Consider the following 22,952-nt stretch of genomic DNA (forward strand, 5'->3'; position numbering starts at 1 on the left):
AAAATCTCAAAGTGGGGCGATTGAAGTTTTAAAGATAGTGATCTTAAGAATGTGTCTCTAAGATTGGGATCTCATTTTTTTGAAATCCTATTTTTGGCCACTGTCTATTCCAAGAGATGATATCGTAAGGACAAGCATTAAGATGGAAAATAGGGGCTAATGAGGTCATCTCTATCAAAAGGGCCTAAGTGCACCATGTCTGCCCTAAGTGATTGTTTAATGGCTCATCCCGTGCATCGCACGGGACAAAAGAAATGTCAAGAACAATATTTTTAACAAACATTGGACGTGTCCCATCTGCCACGTTCATTAATGTATGTTATTTTTGATCCAGCCCCCCACCCTGTTATAAAAAGAATAGGGAACAGAGAGAACAAAGTTAAAAAAAATTTACCTCGACGGGCATGTCTCTCTCTCTCTCTCTCGACTCTCTCTGGAAGAGCGGAAGCCAGCGTCTCGTCCGATCAGGTTTACCCAGTGTCCCGATCGATCGGGTTTACCCAACGTCTTGGCCGGCCAATGAACGATCGGGTTTACCCAGCTTCTCGACCGTTCAGAGCCTCTTCGATAGGTGGAGTGGCCAGTGTCACCGGAGGCGCCACCTACACGAAGTCTCATCTCTACAGTGCGACTCGGCCAATGTATCAACCGCAACCCAATTGGCACCTCTCGAAGCGGCGGTGCTGCTGCCTCTGCTTCATCTAGACTTGCATCATCGTGCTCTTCCTCCTCCTGGCCCTCGTTGTCGTCGACGCAGTCGTGTCGGTGCTCTTCTGCCCGCAGTGGCCAGACTTCTTTGTATCGATCGTCCAAATCTCCACCCTCAACGTCACCGGTGGTTCGTGCCTCGACTCTCTCATCTTCGTTGTTGTTGATGCCTAAAACCCCCAACAATAAGGTCAAGTTCTTCTACGATGACGTCTCTATGTCGACCGACTTGGGCGGGGTCTCGCTCAGATCCGGTTCATTCTCAAGTTTTATGCATGCTTCTAAGAATACAACGATGGTGTCGACGACCGTATCGACAAAGGGTGAGATGGTCGACTCATCCGAAGTGGCCAAGCTAACAGCGGATCTGAAAAAGAACAGTGTGTTGTTGGCGATCCAGATGGAGACGAAGGTGAGGGCCAGGCTTGGGGCATTGCGGAGCAGCAAGGTGCGGATTAGGATCTTCCGTGACGGCTTCTCCCTCGGTGTCGGCAAGGCGAAGGTCTCCTCTCCCTCTTCGCTCTCTAATGAAAAATGTGCGATCAAGATTCGGATCCATATTCGGAGCAAAAATCCATATTCGAGGCAAAAATCCAATTCGATATCTATATTCAGGACAAAAATCTAATTCCAAATCCATATTCAGGGCAAAAATTCATGATTTTAGACATAATTTCGTAATTGGATCCATATTCGAGCAAAAACCATAATAAACTTGTTAAAACATGTAAAATGGTGGACGAATCTGGTCATAGGATCCAAAACAAAGTAATTTGACCCATTATCTATGACGGTCCAAGTTGTTCGTACATCGTCATTAAACAAACATAGCATATGAGTATGGTACAAACAAATGTTAAACTTGAAACAATTATTACGGAACCAATGTTCTGTTCCATCTTTTTTGTTCATTTCGTCCAACCCTACACAAGCCATCAAACATACCCTAAAGTAAAGGTCATACACGGGACAAACATCACGCTGAGAGAACGTGGGGTGTTTGTCCAGAATGCACCAGGTGTGTCTGGATGCGTTATAATGCATTGCACAGGATGCAGTTTGTCTCGCGTGTCCGGCACATGACAGCACGTATCAAATGTTAGGCAGAGTTTATCTTTTGCGAATATTCAACACTCTCTGGCCCTACTGAATACTAATAGTCCCTTCTTGCGCGTGTCAAACACTCCCTAACCCGGTCAGATCAAGTCAGAATCCGTGAACTGTTGTGCTTTCTGGGGTCGGGCCTCAGATCTCCCGATTGAGTGCAGCCTCAAATCTGATGTGGGCCCATGCCAGATCCCAATATTGAAAAGTGTCCCCGAGTTTTTTAAAGAGCCGTAAGGACGTTAACGTGGCATAGGTCACCATCCATGATCAAACTCCTACATGGACTCGGACGTAGGGAGTTAGATATTATGAATCTGGATTCTAATTAGGATCAGCCCATACATAGTGGATCCAACCTCAATAATGACTCACGTAAGCTGAACGGGGATATGAGTCAACTTGATTGGGGCCTATTCACACAGGCCTACCTAACTATGAGGCAACGAGCCTGGTTGAGACTTCACACACGACTATGATTCCAGCCCAGTAGTCCCAAATTTTATTTTTTTCAATTTTGAATATATATATATATATATATATATATATATATATATATATATATATATATATATATATATATATATATATATAAGCTCAGCTCGGGCACACCACATGAACCAGCCAAGCTTGAAGACCCTTTTTGGGTTTGTTTACCAGTCCTAAGCACATTTAAGACAGATGTGATCCAATTAAACCCGTTCTCATTTCCCTGCAGGCCTGATCTGATCCAAAACTCCATCTTCATGAGAGTTTTGATAATGCTCAGCACAGATCAATCCGCTGTTGCTATAATCTTAGATCCAATTCAGATCCATAACAGAGACCCAAAACCAATCAACACCAAATCCACTTCGCTAGATCAGATACAAATATATGGATCAGCCATGATAGAACCCAGATCCAGTTCATCTTGACCCTTGGATCCTAGTGGACATGCTCTTAGGCTCTGTGTAAGAAGTTGGAAAAAAGAAAAACGAAGAGAGGACTATAGTATCGACTACCCATTCAAGCCTAGAAAATTCTTTATTGAAACTACCATACAAAGCCGTTGACAATCCACTAACAAACCTTTTTCTTTTCTTTTTTGGAGCATCCAAATCTTGTCTCCTCATGGGGGAGGTCATGATCCATAAGCCTGCCTTGCTAGGTTGGCGACCTGGTTTCAACGCCTAAATTCTCTCCTATTTCCTGCCTCTCCTCCTTGCTATCTTTCCGCATATATTCCTGCAGGATCCTCTGGATATTCCCTTCATTCTTAGAGGGACAGGTCTATTAATTTGAACTTCAACCTTGATGGGTGATTGAGTTTCGAGAGAGAGAGAGAGAGAGAGAGAGAGAGCTCCATGGAGAAATCCATGATGTGGGTGCTGCTCATTTTGTTTGTTCTAAGCTTTTCTAAGGCATCTAATGCTGGAACCACAAGTAGGTTCGTTAGAAAGCTTGGTGCATCCAAAGATATGCCCGTAGACAGTGATGTATTTAGAGTACCACCTGGTTATAATGCTCCCCAACAGGTTTTTTTTTTAGTATATATTGTTGCATGTAATCTATATATCAAGCTATAAACTGTGTTTGCTTCTCAACAAGCGATATTGATGCACAGCTTTGAGACTTGTTTCTCTATTAAAGTGGTTTTGATGCTTTGGTTTTTATAGGTGCATATAACACAAGGAGACCACGTTGGGAGGGCGATTATAGTTTCATGGGTCACAACTTCCGAACAAGGTTCCGACACTGTATTGTATGGCACCGCTGAACACAAGAGAAGATTCAGGGCAGATGGTATAGTTACTTCCTACAAGTTCTACAATTACACTTCAGGGTTCATTCACCACTGTACTATCAAGAACTTGAAAGTGAGTCGCTTTCTGCATTATTTTTCTTTGTTCTTGTACTGCTCCATTGGTTAGTCTCCTGTTGTTTTGTATTATTAGTGAATTGTGTAGGTCAGTAATGTTTTGCCTTGCCTTTGGGATATTGTTGTATGATTGATACAAATGTACATATTTTCCAAATGAAGATTCCTGAGATTCCTTGGGTGTTCTGCCTTATTCATGTTTCTTTGACTAGATGTTGTTTATAGGATAACCATTTTATTACCATGCAAATAGTTGGAGCTTTAAATTGGTTTTCTTAAATTGAAGAATGCATATTGTAACTATAGAATCAAGAAGTTAGATATAAGTTTTTTCTTATTTATTTTACCTTCTCAAAAAGAACATGACTGCATTTAATTGGTTCTTTTGAAAATATAGTTTTAAGACTCTGCAACCTTTGGTTCTTGGTCTTCTTATGATTCAATTGCTTCAAAATCATGGTCTTTCTCTGTTAAATCATTTTTGTTTTTCTATTTCCTTTTGTGCATAGTTTCTCTCAGCATGATAGCCTGCTTTTTGTTATGCTATGCAGTTCTATTTTGTATTTTGTGCTTTTGATTCAATTTCTCCCCCATGAAATCTCTGATACAAATGGATACAAATGGCTGGCTTATGTTGTTTTTATATTGTGCATTTATTCTTGTTCAATTTATGTTTTGGTTGTAACGAAATTGCTTTACTTAGCGAAACAAGTCATTGCTAACAAGCACAATGGCTTTCCATGTGTTGTTAGCAATGTTGTTTTATGGGTATTTACATTCTCTGTTTCTAATGCAGTAGAAATATTCATCTCTGGTTACTGATTATTTACAAAGTGGAGACTAATTTGAAGTTTGTTACTAGTGCAGTATGATACTGAGTACTTTTATGAGATAGGAATTGGACATACAAGACGCAGTTTCTCATTTAAGACTCCACCAAAAGTTGGTCCAGATGTTCCATATACTTTTGGTCTCATGGGTAACTTCAATATAACCTTTTCTCCTTATGTGCATTATATGCTTTTTTTTCTTATATTCTATCACAAATTTGAGCAGTTCTTTTTTGCACAAAGATAATGAATATATCTTCTATGCTATCTTGCCGTTCTCTCAAGAAATTTTGTCCTAAACATTCATTTCCATCTAATATTTCCATCAACTGAATCCATTTCAATAACAAAACCATCAGCTTGGTTTTGTATAGTCTCTTATTTTCTGGTTCTTCCAGTTCTAGAGTTTGACACATCAAAAGGTAAACATTTGAAGAGAAGAATTTTACAGCAAAAGAGGACAGATTTTACATGTTTCACATAACAGGATGTTATTTTATACTGGTTGATTTCTGTGAGCATGTACCATCATCTTGGGTACTAAAGTTGATATAATTCTTGGAGAACCTATTACTTTTGTCATGAAATGGATATGATAAATTTGTTACAGATATCTGGCAATTTAGCTGTGACTCATTTCCACCTCTATTGTGATCATGATGTGCCATTGTCAACAGTAATTTTATATATTCTTTCATGCTTGCAGGTGAGGAGGTTTTATTGGTTACCAGGATATGTACCCCATTGCTCTAATAGAAATGCTAGGTTTCAGTATTGCATATATATCTTTTTCATGCCAGTGAAAATAGATTTGAGGTTGTAAGAAGATAGACTTACATAGTCTATATATGCTCACTTCTGTAGCTGAACTTGGAATGGCATGAATAACCACTCAGATAAAAGAAAATTTGCAAATATGACATATTGATTATTATTCATGGCTATGGATATGAGATCTTTAGGAAGATTGAAATTTATAATATTTCTTGCATAACTGCTATCCAATGTGTTTTCAAGCTCAAACATGTTAACTTTTTCTTGGTTTTTTCTGTTGATTCTTTGTGTATTTTTTTGTAAAATCATGCCTGGATGTGGCTTCATCTTACTTTCTGATGCACACAGGGGACCTGGGTCAAACCTTTGATTCCAACACCACACTTAGTCACTATCAATTAAATGGAAAGGGACAGACAGTGTTGTTTGTTGGAGACCTTTCTTATGCAGACAATTATCCTTTTCATGATAATGTCAGATGGGATACATGGGGAAGGTTCATTGAGAGAAGTGCTGCTTATCAACCATGGATATGGACTGCTGGGAATCATGAACTGGACTTTGTTCCTGAATTGGTAATTATCATAGGCTAACACAATGACATCATTCATTTTTTCTTCAAATGATCTTAGTGTTCTCTTTTGCATGTTTGGTGTAAAATCTTTCTTTATAGTTAGTTTAAGGGTGAAGCAATAGACTTAAGCAAAATTTTCAGCTTCAGAAAAGAAAAGGAAGTGTTTATTTCTGAACCCCTGTAATATGATCTATTTCAAAGAAATGAGTTGTTATTTGTTCTATTAATTTAAAAGGCATAGAAAGATGCAGCCACCTAATATATTTTTCAGTGGCAAGATTTAGCCTATTAATTTGTAGCAGCAGAGTTATATCTTTACTAAAAACCCAGAAAATTTCTCACAAACTTTCTGGAGTTCTCATTTTCAAATCCATAATTTGTGAACTTTCAGAACATACAGAGACACAGACGTGCACACAGACACGCACACACACACACACACACATGAAAAGTTCTCAAATATACATATAAATTTCACTTATTCAAATTTCTTGTATATGCATTTGTTGCATGTGTTTCTTTGGTGAAAAAAGACTGACATATGGTTCAACTATAGATTTGATTCATTACCAAAATGAATTATTCTAAGTATTCAATCTCAATGGATGTGTTCCTTCAATTGTTAAATATGGCATTATATTACTTCTGAACTTCTGTGTGTGGTCAATTCCAAGTTTTGATTTTATATATTTTACCACAACTCGCTTTTAGCATTCAAATGTTATACTTGTCCACATGATTTACTATTATAATTTTGTTGCAGGGTGAAACTATTCCTTTTAAGCCATATAAACATCGTTATCATGTACCCTACAGAGCATCCAATAGCACATATCCATTTTGGTATTCTATTAAGCGAGCTTCAGCATACATCATTGTTCTGAGTTCATATTCAGCTTATGGTGAGGATTCTTTGGTTTTTTATTCTTAATTCTTAAAATAAAATTTTCTATTTTATTTCCTATTAAGAGTTAAATAAAATTTAGATATATCATTATTGTGCTTGCCACCATGGCATCTGCCATCATCAGTATAATACAACAAATACTATTAGTTTTGACAACTAATCCTCTGCAATTTCAGGAAAATACACACCACAGTACAATTGGCTTGAGCAAGAGTTTCAAAAGGTTGATAGGAATGAGACACCATGGTTGATTGTTCTTATGCATTCACCATGGTATAATAGCTACAACTATCACTACATGGAAGGAGAGAGCATGAGAGTTATGTTTGAACAATGGTTTGTGCAACACAAAGTAGATCTTGTGTTTGCTGGTCACGTTCATGCTTATGAACGATCCGTAAGTCATCATCTTATTTCTTTATTGGTATATGTGCTGTAATTTTCTTAGTGATGGATTTATTTGAACCTTCACAAAGATTGTAGTATGCTTGTTTTATGTTTTTAATTTGGTTCCTAGAGAACAAGAAAAAAGTTCGTGGATCAATTTTGTAAATATAAACAATTGTCTACTTAGAGCAGATTGTATGGTTACTATTAAAAGCTTTAGGATTTTTTATATAGGACAGTTGCAGCTTCTATGTGGATGGAGAGTTTGTCATTGCTTACATTGTTAGTCCTAGCCTCACATGTTTAGTTTTTAATTATGTTTCATGCAGGTTTGCTTCTCTTTTATACTTGTTCACTCTTATTAACTAAAGTTTGATCCTATAAGCTACAATCAAAGATGTGGACATTATAGGTCACTTTTGCAAAGAAAGGTTCCCTTTGAGAGTGGGTACAATCCCTATTGTTGCAAACTTTCATGGTAAAATTGCACTTGGATGGTATGGAACAACTGATATTCTCAAATATATCATTTTCTTTTAATAAGGTTAACCACAACTATAGTTCAATAGGTTATTGGCTGTTGTGATCTATCCACAAACTACTACACTAAAGATTCTAAAAAATTCCTTTCTGGAGATCACTGACACATCTATAGTTTACTTATAATGAGTATGAATTACATCCATATGTAATTCTGTGAACACACAGTCCCAAAATCTTTACAAGATGTTTCATCTGTACAGTGACTAGAGAACTATTGGATATATATAGAAGACCCCATTTGGAGGTTCCTTTTTCTAATGACCTCCTATATTGAGTTATTAGCACACCTACACTAGCATATGATTAGCTGATATTACCAGGTGGCATTCTCATCCTATTCTACAGCTAGATTTCATTTAACTACTAGAAAATTTCATATCCGTGTGCATCTGTGGTGCACATTCATGCACTTATAACTCTTTCCTTAATATTGGTGCTCATGATTTTGTGTAATGCTTGCAGGGTGATGTACTCTATACATCTAAGTTAACTTACTATAATGGTTTAATTCAATTTTAGTTCTCATAAACTTGATCGTAAAATTCAGCAGTTTGGTTTGAAAACTGGTGTAAGATCTTGTGACCAAGTGTAACTTCAGCTGACCTTATGAAATTCATGTGAATGCCCTGTCTGTTGGCTAGGTTCAGGTTTTCTTGCATCTTTTGCAAGACCAACTACTGTTGATCAAATGATCCTAAATCTGCTACAGCAAATATGTGCTTTAGAATGCTACTTATTGAAAATTCACCCTCATTTTTGTGCCATATCTTGTATTCTTTGCTTTATTGGTTGACTGGTGCTTCTACTGTTGTGTACATGCTATAGGATAGGAGTTTGTGTCTCAAATACAAAATGTTTTATTTTTATGACACCATGAATAGTGTTCCATTACATTTATTTAATTTTCTAAAACTCCATGGTTTAGGAACGAGTATCGAACATCGCTTACAACATTGTAAATGGGAAGTGCGCTCCAGTAGCAGATCAATCTGCTCCAGTGTATATCACTATCGGTGACGGAGGAAATATTGAAGGATTGGCCAACAAGTAATATTGGAATATTAAACTATACTTTTTGTAGGAATTCAATAATGTGTCTCTGTGCTTTATGTGTGTGTGTGTGCATGCACACTCGCCAAATCATGAGACTAATTGATCAATTTGTTGAATGTTGGAACTGACCATGAGTCATTTAACAATGCAGCATGACATATCCACAGCCAAAGTATTCTGCCTTTCGTGAAGCAAGCTTCGGGCATGCTACTCTGGAGATAAAGAACCGAACACATGCTTACTACAGTTGGCATCGGAATCAGGATGCTGCTGCGGTAGTTGGTGATTCTATGTGGTTTTACAACAGAGTCTGGCATCCCATGCCCGAACCCACATCTACAATGGCATAGTAAAGCTCAAGTTTTCCTTTCCAAGGATAATAAAAGGGGTGACAAAATGTGTTTCAAGCTTTCAACTTCTTTTCCCTTTCTGAATCTTTTTGCCCTGCCTGTAACTCAGGGTTACTATTACACAAGTATGAAATGTTTACATGCCAGACTTTATGCTTTCAAGAAATAATGTGGTGCTTCAAGACAATAAGAATTACTCTTTTTTTAGACCATTTTTCTAACACTGGAGTATAACATTCATTATCTAACATGGGCTCAATGGCATCATCACGGTAGGTTGTCCTCTCTGAATTAAAGACAGCAAGGAGGTGTGTGCTCATGCGATCTATCTCGGGGGCTTTCTCTTGTAATTGAAGTGTGTGTGTGTATGTGTGTGTGTGTGTGTGTGTGTGTGTGTGTGTGAAGATAAATGAAAAAAACTAGATTTCGGGGATCGCGGTATCTATTAACGAGGAGAAGGGGAAATATTTCAATCCTAACCAAGGGTTGCGACAAGGTGACCCTCTTTCCTTCATTGTTGATATTTTTATATAAAAACATCTCTATTTTTTTTAATCAGGGTGAATTTCGTTTTTCCTAATCAGGTTAGAACTTGACCGCTAGCTAAAAGACAACAAAGTTACCATTTCTTATTTAGGGATGTCAACGGGTCGGATATAAGCGGATTCGGGCTTGGAGTTGGATGGAAAAAGACATAACCGAATCTGGACTCAACTACTCTAAAACCAGATATTTACACTTAATCGGATAAGGATCTTAGTCGGATTCGGGTTTTAATCAGATTCGGTTTCAGATTTTAATGAAAAATTAATTTCGCTGATTGGATTCGGGTCAGATATAGGGTTACATCCTACCCGTTGACATCCCTATTCTTATTGCACCACCCAAGTGTATGTTTGATGGATTTTTTTTTTTTTTTGAAAGAAGATGGAACTTATTAAATGCAGCAAATTCTACTAGGGGCTAATAAAAGCATCCGACTCTTTATGATCCCGTGAGAAGATGTGACTCGTTTAAACCCTACTATACAGAAAATAGGAGATGATCAAGTTCAAAGTCATATGAAGCCCCTTAAATCCACTATTTTTTTTCTTGTTCTTTTCTTCTTTTTTTGGGAGAACACTATTCTCAGTTAATATGGGTCCCGTTATGTTTCAAATCTTGGCTAGGCTCAAGAGTCACCCAACTCTACATAATTCTTACAGGCATAAGTCATGTGTGTGTGACAAAGTCAATGCTTATGGCAAGGCTAGGCAAGCGGGGGGCCACCTAATGAGTGGACCAAAATGGGCAAGTGGGATCGATTCCACTCATCCCCTAGTGTGTGTGTGTGTGAAAACAACAAAGTCAATGCTTATGGCAAGGCTAGGCAAGGGGGGCAACCTAATGAATGAGTGGACCAAAATGGGCAAGGGGGATCGATTCCACTCATCCCCTAATGTGTGTGTGTGTGTGAAAACAACAAAGTCAATGTTTATGGCAAGGCTAGGCTAGGCAAGGGGGGCAACCTAATGAGTGGACCAAAATGGGCAAGTGGGATCGATTCCACTCATCCCTATCTTCATACCCCTTTATTGAGATTTCAATTCAGACAAGACATGTGTGATCTACATCATTCATATCATTCATTTAGTGAAGATCAACATTTAAATAGTTGAAAATCCGACTTGTGTGCAGGATTTTATGGCGATCCAAAAACAATTGTAATTTTAAAAATCATATTTTTTTTTGCCAAAAAAATTAAGATCCAAGGGTTGATTCTTATTAAGTCAACAATGCTTTATCCATCTACAAAGTGAAATTTGATCAAAACAACTTGCATCATAAGATTTAAGATGTATACGAAGATGGGGGATGGCATAGGGGATGAGTGGAACCCAACAAAGAACGAACCACCGGAGTTGCCAAGAGAGACCATTAGAGCTTAATTGTACGAATCAAATGTTAGGAAAGTTTTAAAATTGGTGATTTCTTTCCACCAAAAGTGCTTTAAAAGGTTTAGTCTCATATCTAAGAGAAATCAGTTTTTCTAGTGGTTTAAATACAGGCTTTGTTCTCTATTCTTTACTTTGGTAAGCCTTGAGTCTTTGGGTGGCTTGCGGACGTTGTTGCCCATCGTGCAGCAACGGGCGCGCCGTTCGCGCGCACGCGTGTGTGCGCAAGGGCGCTTGAGGCACAATGTGGCGTTTTGATGGCGCACTCGCTTGAGGCACAATGTGGCGTTTTGATGACGCACTCGCTTGAGGCGCAATGTGGCGTTTTGATGGCGCACTTCGCACGCTCGCAGCGGTGCGAGGTGTAAATGCCCGTTTTGGATTTTCAGTTTTGAGATATTTGGCTGTTTGAAAGGTTTTAATAGCATTCATATTGAGTTTATGGCGCTTTGTGACTATTGGACGGTTTTGAAGGCCTTTGATTGACAGTCAAAGGTGGGTGACCGTTCAGGTACCTTTTCGTCCTATTTTCCAAATCGTCAGATTTATGACCATTAATCTCATTTATCGCAAAACGTTTTGGCCTCTCTAAAAGTCTATAAATATCTTCTATTTTCGTCTTTTGAACACACAAGAATTTTCTGACTCTCTGATCTTCTTCTTCCTTCTTCTCGATTTGGCTTGCTGAGTACAAGTGTGGTAGAGATCATCTGTCCTTGCGAAGCAGTGACTCTCTTGAGGTTCAAGCCTAGTTGTATCTTGGGAACTCAGTCGCAACAACCCCTTTTCGCTTCGAACTTTCCGGAGTGGGGCGATTGAAGTTCTAAAGATAGCGATCTTAAGAACGTGCCTCTAGGCTTGAAATCTCTTTTCTGAAATCCATTTTTTCACATGGTTGTAAAAACAATTTTAGAACTTAAATATGGCCTCTGGTTCGACATCCAACTCCATCAATCTGCTTAGCCGTGACCTTGAAAAACTTGATCGTTTTGATGGGTCAAACTTCAAGCGGTGTCAATCAAAGGTCTTTTTCTTGTTGTCCGAGCTGCATATCGACTATGTCCTCAAAAAGCCTTGTCCCACTGTTGTTGCTGGAGAAGTTGAGAGAGAAGAAAGAGCGAGAGAAGTGGCATACTGACAACTACCGATGCAAAGGGCATATCCTGAACACTTTAGCCGATTCTCTCTTTGACCTGTATTCACCATTGGAGTCGGCTGGAGAGTTGTGGAATGCTCTTGAGATCAAGTACAATGCAGAAGATGCTGGTAACAAAAGGTATATCGTAGATCAGTATGTTAATTTTTCTATTATTGATGATAAACCTATACTTGCTCAAATTCATGAGATGCAAATATTGGCCTATAAGATCAAAGGAGAAGGTATGTATCTTGATGATGATTTCCAAGTTGCTGTCATCATTGGAAAATTGCCGGATTCTTGGAAAGAATATAGGAATCACCTAAAACATAAAAATGAGAAAATCACTTTAGATGGTCTTCTTTAGGACATCCGAATTGAGGAGGAGACTTGTCTTCGTGACAAAAAGAATTCAAGTCCTAAAGAAGGTTATCCTAAAGTGAATTTTGTTAGTAACAAGGGTGGTAAAAGTACGAAAACCCAGAAAATCAAAAGAATTTTGTGAAAAGGAAAAAAGCCAACTGATAAAAAGAAAATTAGTTGCTATGTTTGTGGCAAGTTTGACCATTTTGCTAGAGAATGCAAAGAACGGAAGAGGAGTGGTCCTAAGCCAAATGAGTCAGAAGATAGGCTTGTTGCTGTAATCTCTGAAACATTTATGGTGGCTGCTAATAAGGACTGATACCTGGATACTGAAAGCACTGTTCATGTGGCAAACGACAGGAACTTGTTCAAGTCGTATGAAGTAGTGGGGGAGGGATGCAATCTCTTTATGGGAAACTCTTCCTCAACTAAAGTGTTGGGAAAAGGGAGTGTGAAAATTAAGTTCACCTCCGGGAAAGTCCTAACAATTGAGAATGTCCACTATGCTCCAGAAGTTCAGAAAAATTTAATCTCTGCAGATCTCCTGTTACGAAATGGTTTTAAGATTGTTATTGAGTCTGGGATTGTAACTGTGACCAAAGGAAAAATCTTTATAGGAAAAGAGTTTGCCACTGGTGGTATGTTCAAGATGAGCATAAATGAAGCTACTACTTCTGTTTATATGGTTGACTCCTATTTTCTTTGGCATTCATGATTAGGACATATAAATTCTCGTTGCATTCATAATATGAATAACTTTGGTCTTCTTCCTTGTCATGTTAGAATAGAACATAAACATAAGTGTGAGACATGCATTCAAACTAAGCTAACTAGACTCTCGTTTCCTAGTGTAGAAAAGAATTATAAATTGCTTGAATTAGTGCATTCTGATGTGTGTACGATGGATAATGTTTTAAGTCGTGGTGGCAATAGGTACTTTATTACCTTTATAGATGATTACTCAAAATTCTGTTATGTTTATTTGATGAAACATAAATCTGAAGCATTTTCCAAATTTCTTCTTTATCTTGCTGAAGTACAAAATAAGTTTAAAACAAATATTGTACATTTAAGAACAGATAGAGGAGGTGAATACTTAGGAGAAATTGATCAATTCTGTGGAGATAATGGTATTATCCATCAAACTTCAACACCTAGAACTCCTGAACAAAATAGAGTAGCAGAAAGGAAAAATAGAACACTTGTAGAAATGATGAATGTTATGCTTCTTAATACGGGTTTGCATTCCAACTTATGGGGAGAGGCTATACTTTCTGCTTGTTATATTCTTAACCGAGTTCTTTATTCCAAATCTGAAAAATCACCTTATGAATTGTGTTTTGGTAAGAAACCTAATCTTAGTTATTTTCGTGTTTGGGGTTGTTTAGCATATGTTAAAATTCCAGAAAATAAAAGGAAAAAGGTTGGTCCTAAAGCATTTAAATGTGCTTTTGTTGGGTATGCTGAACATAGTAAAGCATATAGATTTCTGGACATTGTTAATGATGTTATTATAGAATCTAGAGATGCATCTTTCATAGAACATAAAAATGCATTTGATTCTCTTCTTGATGGCAATCACATTACAGTAGATGAACATAATGTTAATGACATGATTGAATATTCTAATGATTGTGCTGATGAACCAGAAACTGAAGTTAGACACAATAAACACATTAGAAAACCAACTAATTTTGGTTCTGACTTTTATATATTTCTAATTGAGAATGATCCTGTGTCTTTTCAAGAGGCAATGTCTTCTCAAGATGCTGCCTTTTGGAGAGAAACTATTAATGATGAAATAGAATCAATTATGTCTAATAATGTTTGGAAATTAGTGGATTTACCTGTTGGTTGCAAAACTATTGGCTGCAAATGAATTTTTAAAAAGAAATTAAAAGTTGATGGTACAATCGATAAATTTAAAGCATGTTTGGTTGCAAAAGGCTTTAAACAAAAAAAAGGTATTGATTATTTTGATACTTTTGCTCCTGTAACCAGAATATCTAATATTAAAATTCTGATTGTCATGGTTGCCATATATAAGCTTCAAATCCATCAAATGGACGTGAAAATGACCTTTTTAAATGGAGAATTAGATGAAGAGATATATATGGAGCAACCTGAAGGTTTTGTAGTGCTAGGGCAAGAACGCAAAGCTTGCAAACTTGAGAAATCCTTATATGGATTAAAGCAAGCCCCTAAGTAATGGCATGAAAAATTTGATAGTTCTCTGGTACATAATGGTTTTAAAATTCATGATGCTGATAAATGTGTCTACAGTAAAGTAGATAGTAGCTCAATTATTATTATTTGTTTATATGTTGATGATATGCTTATTTTGGGTAACAATAGTGAATGCATAAATCAAACAAAAAGATTTTTATCTTCCTTGTTTTGTATGAAAGACTTGGGTGTTGCAGATGTTATTTTAGGAATCAAAATTATAAGAAATAAAAATGGCATTGTATTATGTCAATCACATTATATTGAGAAAATTCTTACAAAGTATGGATATCTTAATAGTTCACCAGCATGCACCCCATATGATCCAAATATGAAATTGACTCCTAATGTTGGTGCAAGTGTTCAACAATTAAAATATGTCAGTGTTGTAGGTAGCCTTATGTATGCAATGAACTGCACAAGGCCTGATATTGCCTATGCAATGAGTAAAGTGTGTAGATACACTAATAATCCTGGTCATCAACACTGGAATGCAGTGAACATGATTCTTAGATATCTAAAGCATACTTTAGACTATGGAATTCACTATACCGAGTTTCCTGCTTTAGATATCTAAGTCTACGAGTGGTTGGGTTTTTACCCTTGGTGGAGGAGCAGTAGCATGGGGGTCTAAGAAACATACCTGTATAATTCATTCTACAATGGAATTTGAGTTTATTGCTTTGGCATTTGCTTGTAGAGAAGTTGAATGGCTTAAGAATATGCTAGTGGATATCCCACTAGGTGAGAAGCCCATACCTGCTATATCAATGTTTTGTGATAGCCAATCAGCTATATGTAAAGCAGATAATATGAAATACAATGGAAAGTCTAGACATATTAGTCTAAGACACAGTTTTATAAGACAAATGATTGATGGCAATATTATTTCATTGAAATATGTGAAGTCATGTCAAAATTTGGCAGACCCATTTACGAAAGGCCTTTCGAGAGATGTCATCAATAAAACATCGAGGGGAATGAGAATTAAACCAATTAAGTCATCACCTAAGGATACCTAACCTAGAGCGCTGGAGATCCCACATGCATAGGTTCAATGGGAAACGAATTGGTGAATGACAAATATTGAGCATATTTATGTAAACCCATTATTGATGTGTGCTCATGAGCTGTAACTAATATGAGGGTTGAGCTAATAGCTCTTAATGAGTTTGTAGGCCTTAAGGCTAGGGTGTGTGTTACAGTACACCTAGACAAACTCACCTATATGAGTGTAGAAATGTGAGCCGTTTCTTATGAGAATTGGCAATTCTCTAAAGCACTCATGAATCCAGAAAATTACAAAGCTCTAAATGTGCCAACATGAAATCCACACAATCGAACTTTTGGAAACCTATGTATGATTGAAAACTCCGTTAACAATATAAGGAGCTAAGTTCAAGGTAAGTCCACTTAGCACCTTGGTTAATTTAGGTTTTCTTTCAAATAGTGGGGGTTCAAGTCATGCAGACACTCTCACTGATGCATAAGTTTCTATGCAAGCCAAATATATTTTAAAACTAGTGAGGGATTGTTAGGAAAGTTTTAAAATTGGTGATTTCTTTCCACCAAAAGTGCTTTAAAAGGTTTAGTCTCATATCTAAGAGAAATCAATTTTTCTAGTGGTTTAAATACAGGCTTTGTTCTCTATTCTTTACTTTGGTAAGCCATGAGTCTTTGGGTGGCTTGCGGACGTTGTTGCACATCGTGTAGCAACGGACGCGCCGTTCACGCGCACGCACGCGTGTGTGTGCGCAAGGGCGCTTGAGGCGCAATGTGGCGTTTTGATGGCGCACTTTGTACTTCGCACGCTCGCAGCGGTGCGAGGTGCAAATGTCCGTTTTGGATTTTCAGTTTTGAGATATTTGGTCGTTTGAAAGGTTTTAATAGCATTCATATTGAGTTTATGATGCTTTGTGACTGTTGGACGGTTTTGAAGGCCTTTGATTGACAATCAAAGGTGGGTGACCGTTCAGGTACCTTTTTGTCCTATTTTCCAAATCGTCAGATTTATGACCATTAATCTCATTTATCGCAAAACATTTTGGCCTCTCTAAAAGTCTATAAATATCTTCTATTTTCGTCTTTTGAACACACAAGAATTTTCTGACTCTCTGATCTTCTTCTTCCTTCTTCTCGATTTAGCTTGCTGAGTACAAGTGTGGTAGAGATCATCTGTCCTTGCGAAGCAGTGACTCTCTTGAGGTTCAAGCCTAGTTGTATCTTGGGAACTCAGTCGCAACAACCCCTTTTCGCTTCTTCGGACTTTCCGGAGTGGGGCGATTGAAGTTCTAAAGATAGCGATCTTAAGAACGTGCCTCTAGGCTTGAAATCTCTTTTTTGAAATCCATTTTTTCACAAGGTTGTAACAACATCAAATACATTCGATCGAGATGCATGTGTCTGCCCATGAGACCATCCATTCAATCAAGCTTATAGATACGAGGTCTTTCATTTTAAAATTTGATTTAGAAAAAACTTTTGATTCTCTTGACTAGAGGTTCTTGTTGGGCTGTTTGCATCATACGGGGTGTGAAGATAAATGAAAAAACTAGATTGAGGGGATGTGGTCTGCTACTTCAATCGCGGTATCTATTAACGAGGAGAAGGAGAAATATTTCAATCCTAACCAAGGGTTGCGACAAGGTGACCCTCTTTCCCCTCTTTTCTTCATTGTTGCTATGGTGGCACTTTCGGTAATGATTACTAGTGCGAAAAGGAAAGGAAAGGAATGTTTATTGGTTGTAAAGTGTCGGATTCAGTATCAACTTCACACCCTCTGTTTGCGGATGACTTATTGTTCTTTAGGAAAGCATCGGAAGCATGTGGACCTTATGAGTTATTCTAAAATATTTTTCTGAAATTTTGGGCCTCTATATAAGTGAGGGAAAATCTAAAGTTATGGTACTTAATGACCAATCCAGTGATTGCCAAAGCTTGGCCTCTTATATTTTTAATTGTGAAGTGGGAATCTTACCAATGAAATACTTGGGGTTACCATTACACTTGGGGGTCTCTCAAAAATCTCATTGGAGTGTAGTGGAAGGCCGTATTTGTTGAAAAATTCAATCATGTGCCTCGTACTTACTATCAAACATGGGTAGAATTAACCCAGTACATCACAATTCGGCAATGCACTTTCTTCAAATCTTTAAAATTCCAAAAAAAGTGGAGAAGATAATTAATACTTTGTTTCAAAAGTTTATTTGGAATGGATTATTGGAGGGGAGGTTTAAGGTGGGTGTTACCACAACTTAAGTAGATTCAATAGTGTTCTATTGGGTAAAGTGGTTGTGGCAAATTTTCCGTGGTGAAGGTACTATTAGCCATATCTTTGTGGAAAAATATGGCTTAGAGAGGTGGTCTTGGAGTTGGTCCGTAAGCTATAGATGGCAATGAGGATTTGGTATTTGAAAGAGATTCATCTCAATATTGGACCCCTTCAATGAGGTGATTAGGGTGAAGGTGAGATGCTGCAAACATACCTTGTTTTGGCAAGAGGTTTAGTTCGGTGATTTCAAGCTTAGAGACTTGTACCCTCTAGTTTATGAACTCCCTAAGAGCCAGGGGCGTAGCTAGGATTCATGCGAGGGGGGGGTGAATAGGGGTGTAGAAAAAAAAATTGTGTGATAGTCGGGGGTTGGGGGCAGTGCCCCCGAATTTTTTTTTTTGAGATAAAATAAAAAATGGCTACAATTATTAATAAAAATCTATTTTATATGGACAAATCAAACTATTTGCTGCAGTCAGGGCTGGGCTAAAAAATGGATAAAATTCTATTTCATATGGAATCAGGGCTGGGCTAGGACTGGGCTTTTAAAAAAAAATTAACTGTTTCGAGAGGCAGGACTGGACTACAGCCCAGTCCTGCCCCCCCCATAGCTACGCCTCTGCTAAGAGCAAAATATGGGAAGGTGTGCGACTTTTGGTCCTTCACTATGGGAACATGGGATATTGTTTTGCGTAGAGAGCCTTCGGGCTTTGGCTTTTTCCAGTAGTGGACTGTTCTCATGGACTCCTTGACAGGCATTTCTCTTTCACAGCGGGAGGACATGGTCTTTTAGTCTCTTACTAACAATGGGCCTTTTACTACTTCATCAATGTTCATCTTTCTCAGGCCTGCTTTAATTTCTTGGCTCCCCCAACCACACCTTGTGGGGAGCACGTCTTTCACTCATAGGCTGACTGGTGCTTTATGGGTGAGGCATTTCTCTTTTGGACATGTTGCTTCTTCCGTACTTTGCTGCAATGGGCCTGGAATGATGTATTTATGCATTGAAAAAACTTGTGAGATACTAATTGCGCCACACATCGCCTATAGGGGAGTTCACTGGACGTTTCTTTGGCAAACTTGGCTTTTAACGTCTTGGCTTATGGTTTGGTTAGAGAGGAATCACCGCATCTTCAGCGATAAATATGCGGATTTGACTCAAGTGGTCAGGACTCCCCACGGATTGGGTTGGGGAATGTAGGGATGTTTTCTCATTGATGTAACTCTTTAAATGTTCTTCTTCAATCTTTTTTCTTATATTTTGATGTTGTGCCGGATGGAGGTAGTGATATCTCATCGCGCCCTATTCCTCGTTGCGTTTTTGCTATACTTGTTGAACCTATATCAATATATTTATTTTTCGTAAAAAAAAAAAAAAGAAGACCAAGGTGGCAGGGAGTTGGGGATTGGAAAATGTCGTGGTATGAAATTTTTTTCATGTGAAAGTATTTTTCTACCTCGTCAAGTGGGAAAATTTTCATATGAAAAAATGGGTCATTTCAAAAAATTTCCATATGTAAAAGCTCCTTTTGTTTGGAATGACATGAAGAGATTCAATTATTCACTCATAGAATTTTCTCATTTTCTCCCACTTCCAAATGTGGGTTTAAGGTCTATATTTGATAATAAGGTTCTAGACATGGATCCGAAAACCGTTTGGATTTGGATTCAGCTCAGATGTGGTCAATTCCATAACTGTCATTTAACTTATCGGATATTAGCGAAAATGGAATCGATCAGATTCCGATTGGAATGCCGAAATCTGTTTTTTACATGTAATCAGATTCGAAACGAATCCGGATATCCATCAGTTTGCTAGAAAATATTCTAAACCATATCCGTGTTCGATCATAATTTGATGTGGTTTTGGCTTATGACTCAACCGAGCCGAATTTGGTCAGATACAAGATATAATCCAATCCTTTGACATCCCTACTATGTGATTAGCAAAATCCACACGATCCCATTTTAAAGCAATCATTTTCCCTTTTTTTTACTTCCATACTTAGCGCACCACATCCATCTGTATATAGGGCCTTGTATCATCCATCCTAATAATAAGTGTGAGCCTTCATTACCGCGTCGGTCTGTGTTCTCCTTCTCTCTCTGTGTATATCACGATTCTTTCATTCTTCCAGATCTGACATGGTATCAGAGCATGGAACTAGAGCCTCTTGATCAAATAGGTTGAGGGCATCTTAGTTTTTGTTATAGCCCTAATGTGTTGCCTATCATAGTCCTCTATCTTAGAAAAGTACATGCCTTACAGGTGTGCAGAGCCCTTGTGAGCCTCTCATTAGTTACAGGTATAGTGGTCTTTTAGGAAGGTCTATGTGCATAGATTCTGTTTAGTTTGTATCTTTATAGGAATTATGTTTTCCATCACGGGGCTCAGCTTGTTTGGTAGAAGCTGTTAGTACACGTCACAATGTGTTGGGAAGTTGCAAGTTCAAAACCCAATGGAATGTTGTGTAACTGGTGGGGGTCGGACTAACCCCAGCTTGCCTTTTAAAAAAAAGGAATTATCTTTTCAATGCCAAATTTGTTTTGTATTCTTGTAATATATTTTCTAGTAAGATATGTCTTCAAACATGCTGGAATGCAGGTTGGGTGATCTCAGTAATTGGTTTACTTACGGTTCTCTTGAGCCTTGAATGTTTTGGGTTGTCTTAATGTTTCTATAAAAAAAGAAAAGGGAAAAAAACCACTACTCATATGGTGGGGACAACTTGAGTTGATGAAATGTTGCGAGTTCAAAACCCACAGGAGGCATCCCGCACTGCAAGGTCGAAGCTGGGTGTATTCTCAGGTGGGCAGGGAGGACTTCAAGGGTTTCACCAACCGGAGGCCAGCCAATGTGCAATCGGTGATGAGGGGTTTTCCCTTAGCCTAGCAATAGAAAAAAAAATACAAGAAAAATCTAAAAATCCCTAACGAACGAAGATCAACCTGTCAGCAAATATAGGTTGATAACCTCTAGCTATTCCTTGGATAAGATAAAAAGTTTTTTTTTCCGATGCCGAATCAAACCCCACTGCTGCCAAGATGTACCTCATCGTTTTTGCCAATCAGTTTGGCCCATCAAGTAACCCACGTTCCTAGGAAGGTTTATTGTCACTAAAAAGACAGATGAGAGTTTTTAATAAAAATGCCAGAACGTGCGCATCTATTGGGTAGTCAAGGTTTCTATTGGTTGGTACGTAAGAAGTCACTCTATTTTTTTTATAGGCAAGCGTGAGTTAGGCAGACCCTTACCAGATATCTCTCAAGCCCCATGTGGCAGAGGGATTCTAACCTGGGCCTTCAACTTGGCACAAAACCCCGCTTACCACATGGGATACCACCTACGTAGGAAGTCACTTAAGAAGATGGCAAATCATTCACTTTTTTTTTCCAAAATGTCAATCACAAAGTAAAAGTCAGAACTCTGCTTTACAGACTGTGCTTACACTGGAGTTTAATCTTCTACACATGCAACCTATGCACATATCTGTATATACCAAGGAAGAAAACAGAAAACAAGCACTTCATGGTCTGGAAATGAAGATTTCATAAGGAAGAATTCTGAATCCATGAACTGAAAAGGAATATATATATATATATATCACCTGTAACTTCCTCAAAGACAGGAAAAAGCTAGAGCAACCCAGATGCAGCCATGAAGCATAGAACAGATTCACAAACTAAATTGAAAAGCAAGATGTAAGTATATATTATCATAAATTGTACATATAGATGACAAAAGTAGAGATTCAATCAAGGCCATCTTAATCATGGTATGACGGAGAATGTTCGCCACCCACTGAAACCACCAACACCCATCAGCAATAGCAACCCATGAAGATCAACTATGAAACACAGTTCAAAAACTGAAGTTTCCCTGATGTAATGGCCACAACAAAAGTTAAATTTTCATTATAACATGGAAACATATTTGACAAGACAAAGAAAACCATTTCTTTGAACATAATAGTGGAGCAAAACAAGATACCAGGGGTGATTTCTAGGCTGTTGCTGTTGTAATGAAACTTAAGGCTGCATCTCTCTGAAAGATGTATCCAAAAAGAGTTGCCAAATTCCAGTACACATGCAAAGTATATTGCAATTTCTCAAATTCAGTTCAGAAATTATTGGGCATTGATGGTTGTTGCTTCATGACACCAACACTAGTCTGCTTGCACACACTGCTCCAAGGTAATTATAAAAGCAATTTATGATTTCTCTAGTATGTTTGTCCTGACACTTAGCATGTGTATCCCGTGTCAACACGATACAACACTCAGATGTGGACGCTTCATGGACAGTCAGACTAGACTAGTTTCACAGACAATCAACATTGTGCCATTAACTTTATCTATTTTTCTTATGATCTTATTATCTCATATTCACTTGAGTTCTTTTTCTTTTAAGATCTATAATCTGCCACATTACATTTCAATTTCAACTTAGTTTCATTATTTGATATTCCTAATTATGGTGGTATAGAATTATTGTTTTATACACACATATACATATGTATGTGTATGGCCGTGTCTCCATGTCTTAATTTTTGAAAATTATCACAACGTACCAATCATATCTGCATTGTGTCCTAATCCTGCATCCATATCCATGTGACAGTTTCTCATTACATGTTACTCTGTATGGAATTATTCGAGAGATATGTGCCATCAGAATGAATATTAGATCAAAGTTACAGTGTCATCGTAAACTCTTTAAATACAACAGCAAATTAAATGGTGTACATAGAAACATAGTCACAGATATCAGCTATGTCACACGGACTCTTCTAACAGGGCACCGCACCCGTGTCGCACCCACAGCCAGGCGGGTGCGACACTTGGACACAACTTCCTTTTGATAGGTGAAGTCAACCACACTGAGGTACACTTCTATCCAAAAGTAGATTCAGTTAACCCTAATATATAT

The 22,952-nt window shown here is 37.9% G+C and overlaps 1 protein-coding gene across 1 annotated transcript; it reads left to right on the forward strand.

The window, feature by feature from the left end:
• The first annotated feature begins 1,003 nt into the window (after positions 1-1,003).
• On the forward strand, positions 1,004-9,232 carry LOC149831593 (purple acid phosphatase 2-like). Its single transcript, XM_090013045.1, has 9 exons — positions 1,004-1,210; positions 3,216-3,329; positions 3,471-3,671; positions 4,541-4,652; positions 5,626-5,852; positions 6,615-6,753; positions 6,935-7,155; positions 8,614-8,735; positions 8,893-9,232. The coding sequence occupies exons 1-9, from the start codon at positions 1,004-1,006 to the stop codon at positions 9,089-9,091; spliced, it is 1,542 nt and encodes a 513-aa protein (XP_089869171.1). The 3' UTR covers positions 9,092-9,232.
• Positions 9,233-22,952: the final 13,720 nt, after the last annotated feature.

This window comes from Nuphar pumila, chromosome 7, assembly GCF_984573655.1.
Source record: "Nuphar pumila chromosome 7, dmNupPumi1.hap1.1, whole genome shotgun sequence".
NCBI classification, from domain to species: domain Eukaryota; kingdom Viridiplantae; phylum Streptophyta; class Magnoliopsida; order Nymphaeales; family Nymphaeaceae; genus Nuphar; species Nuphar pumila.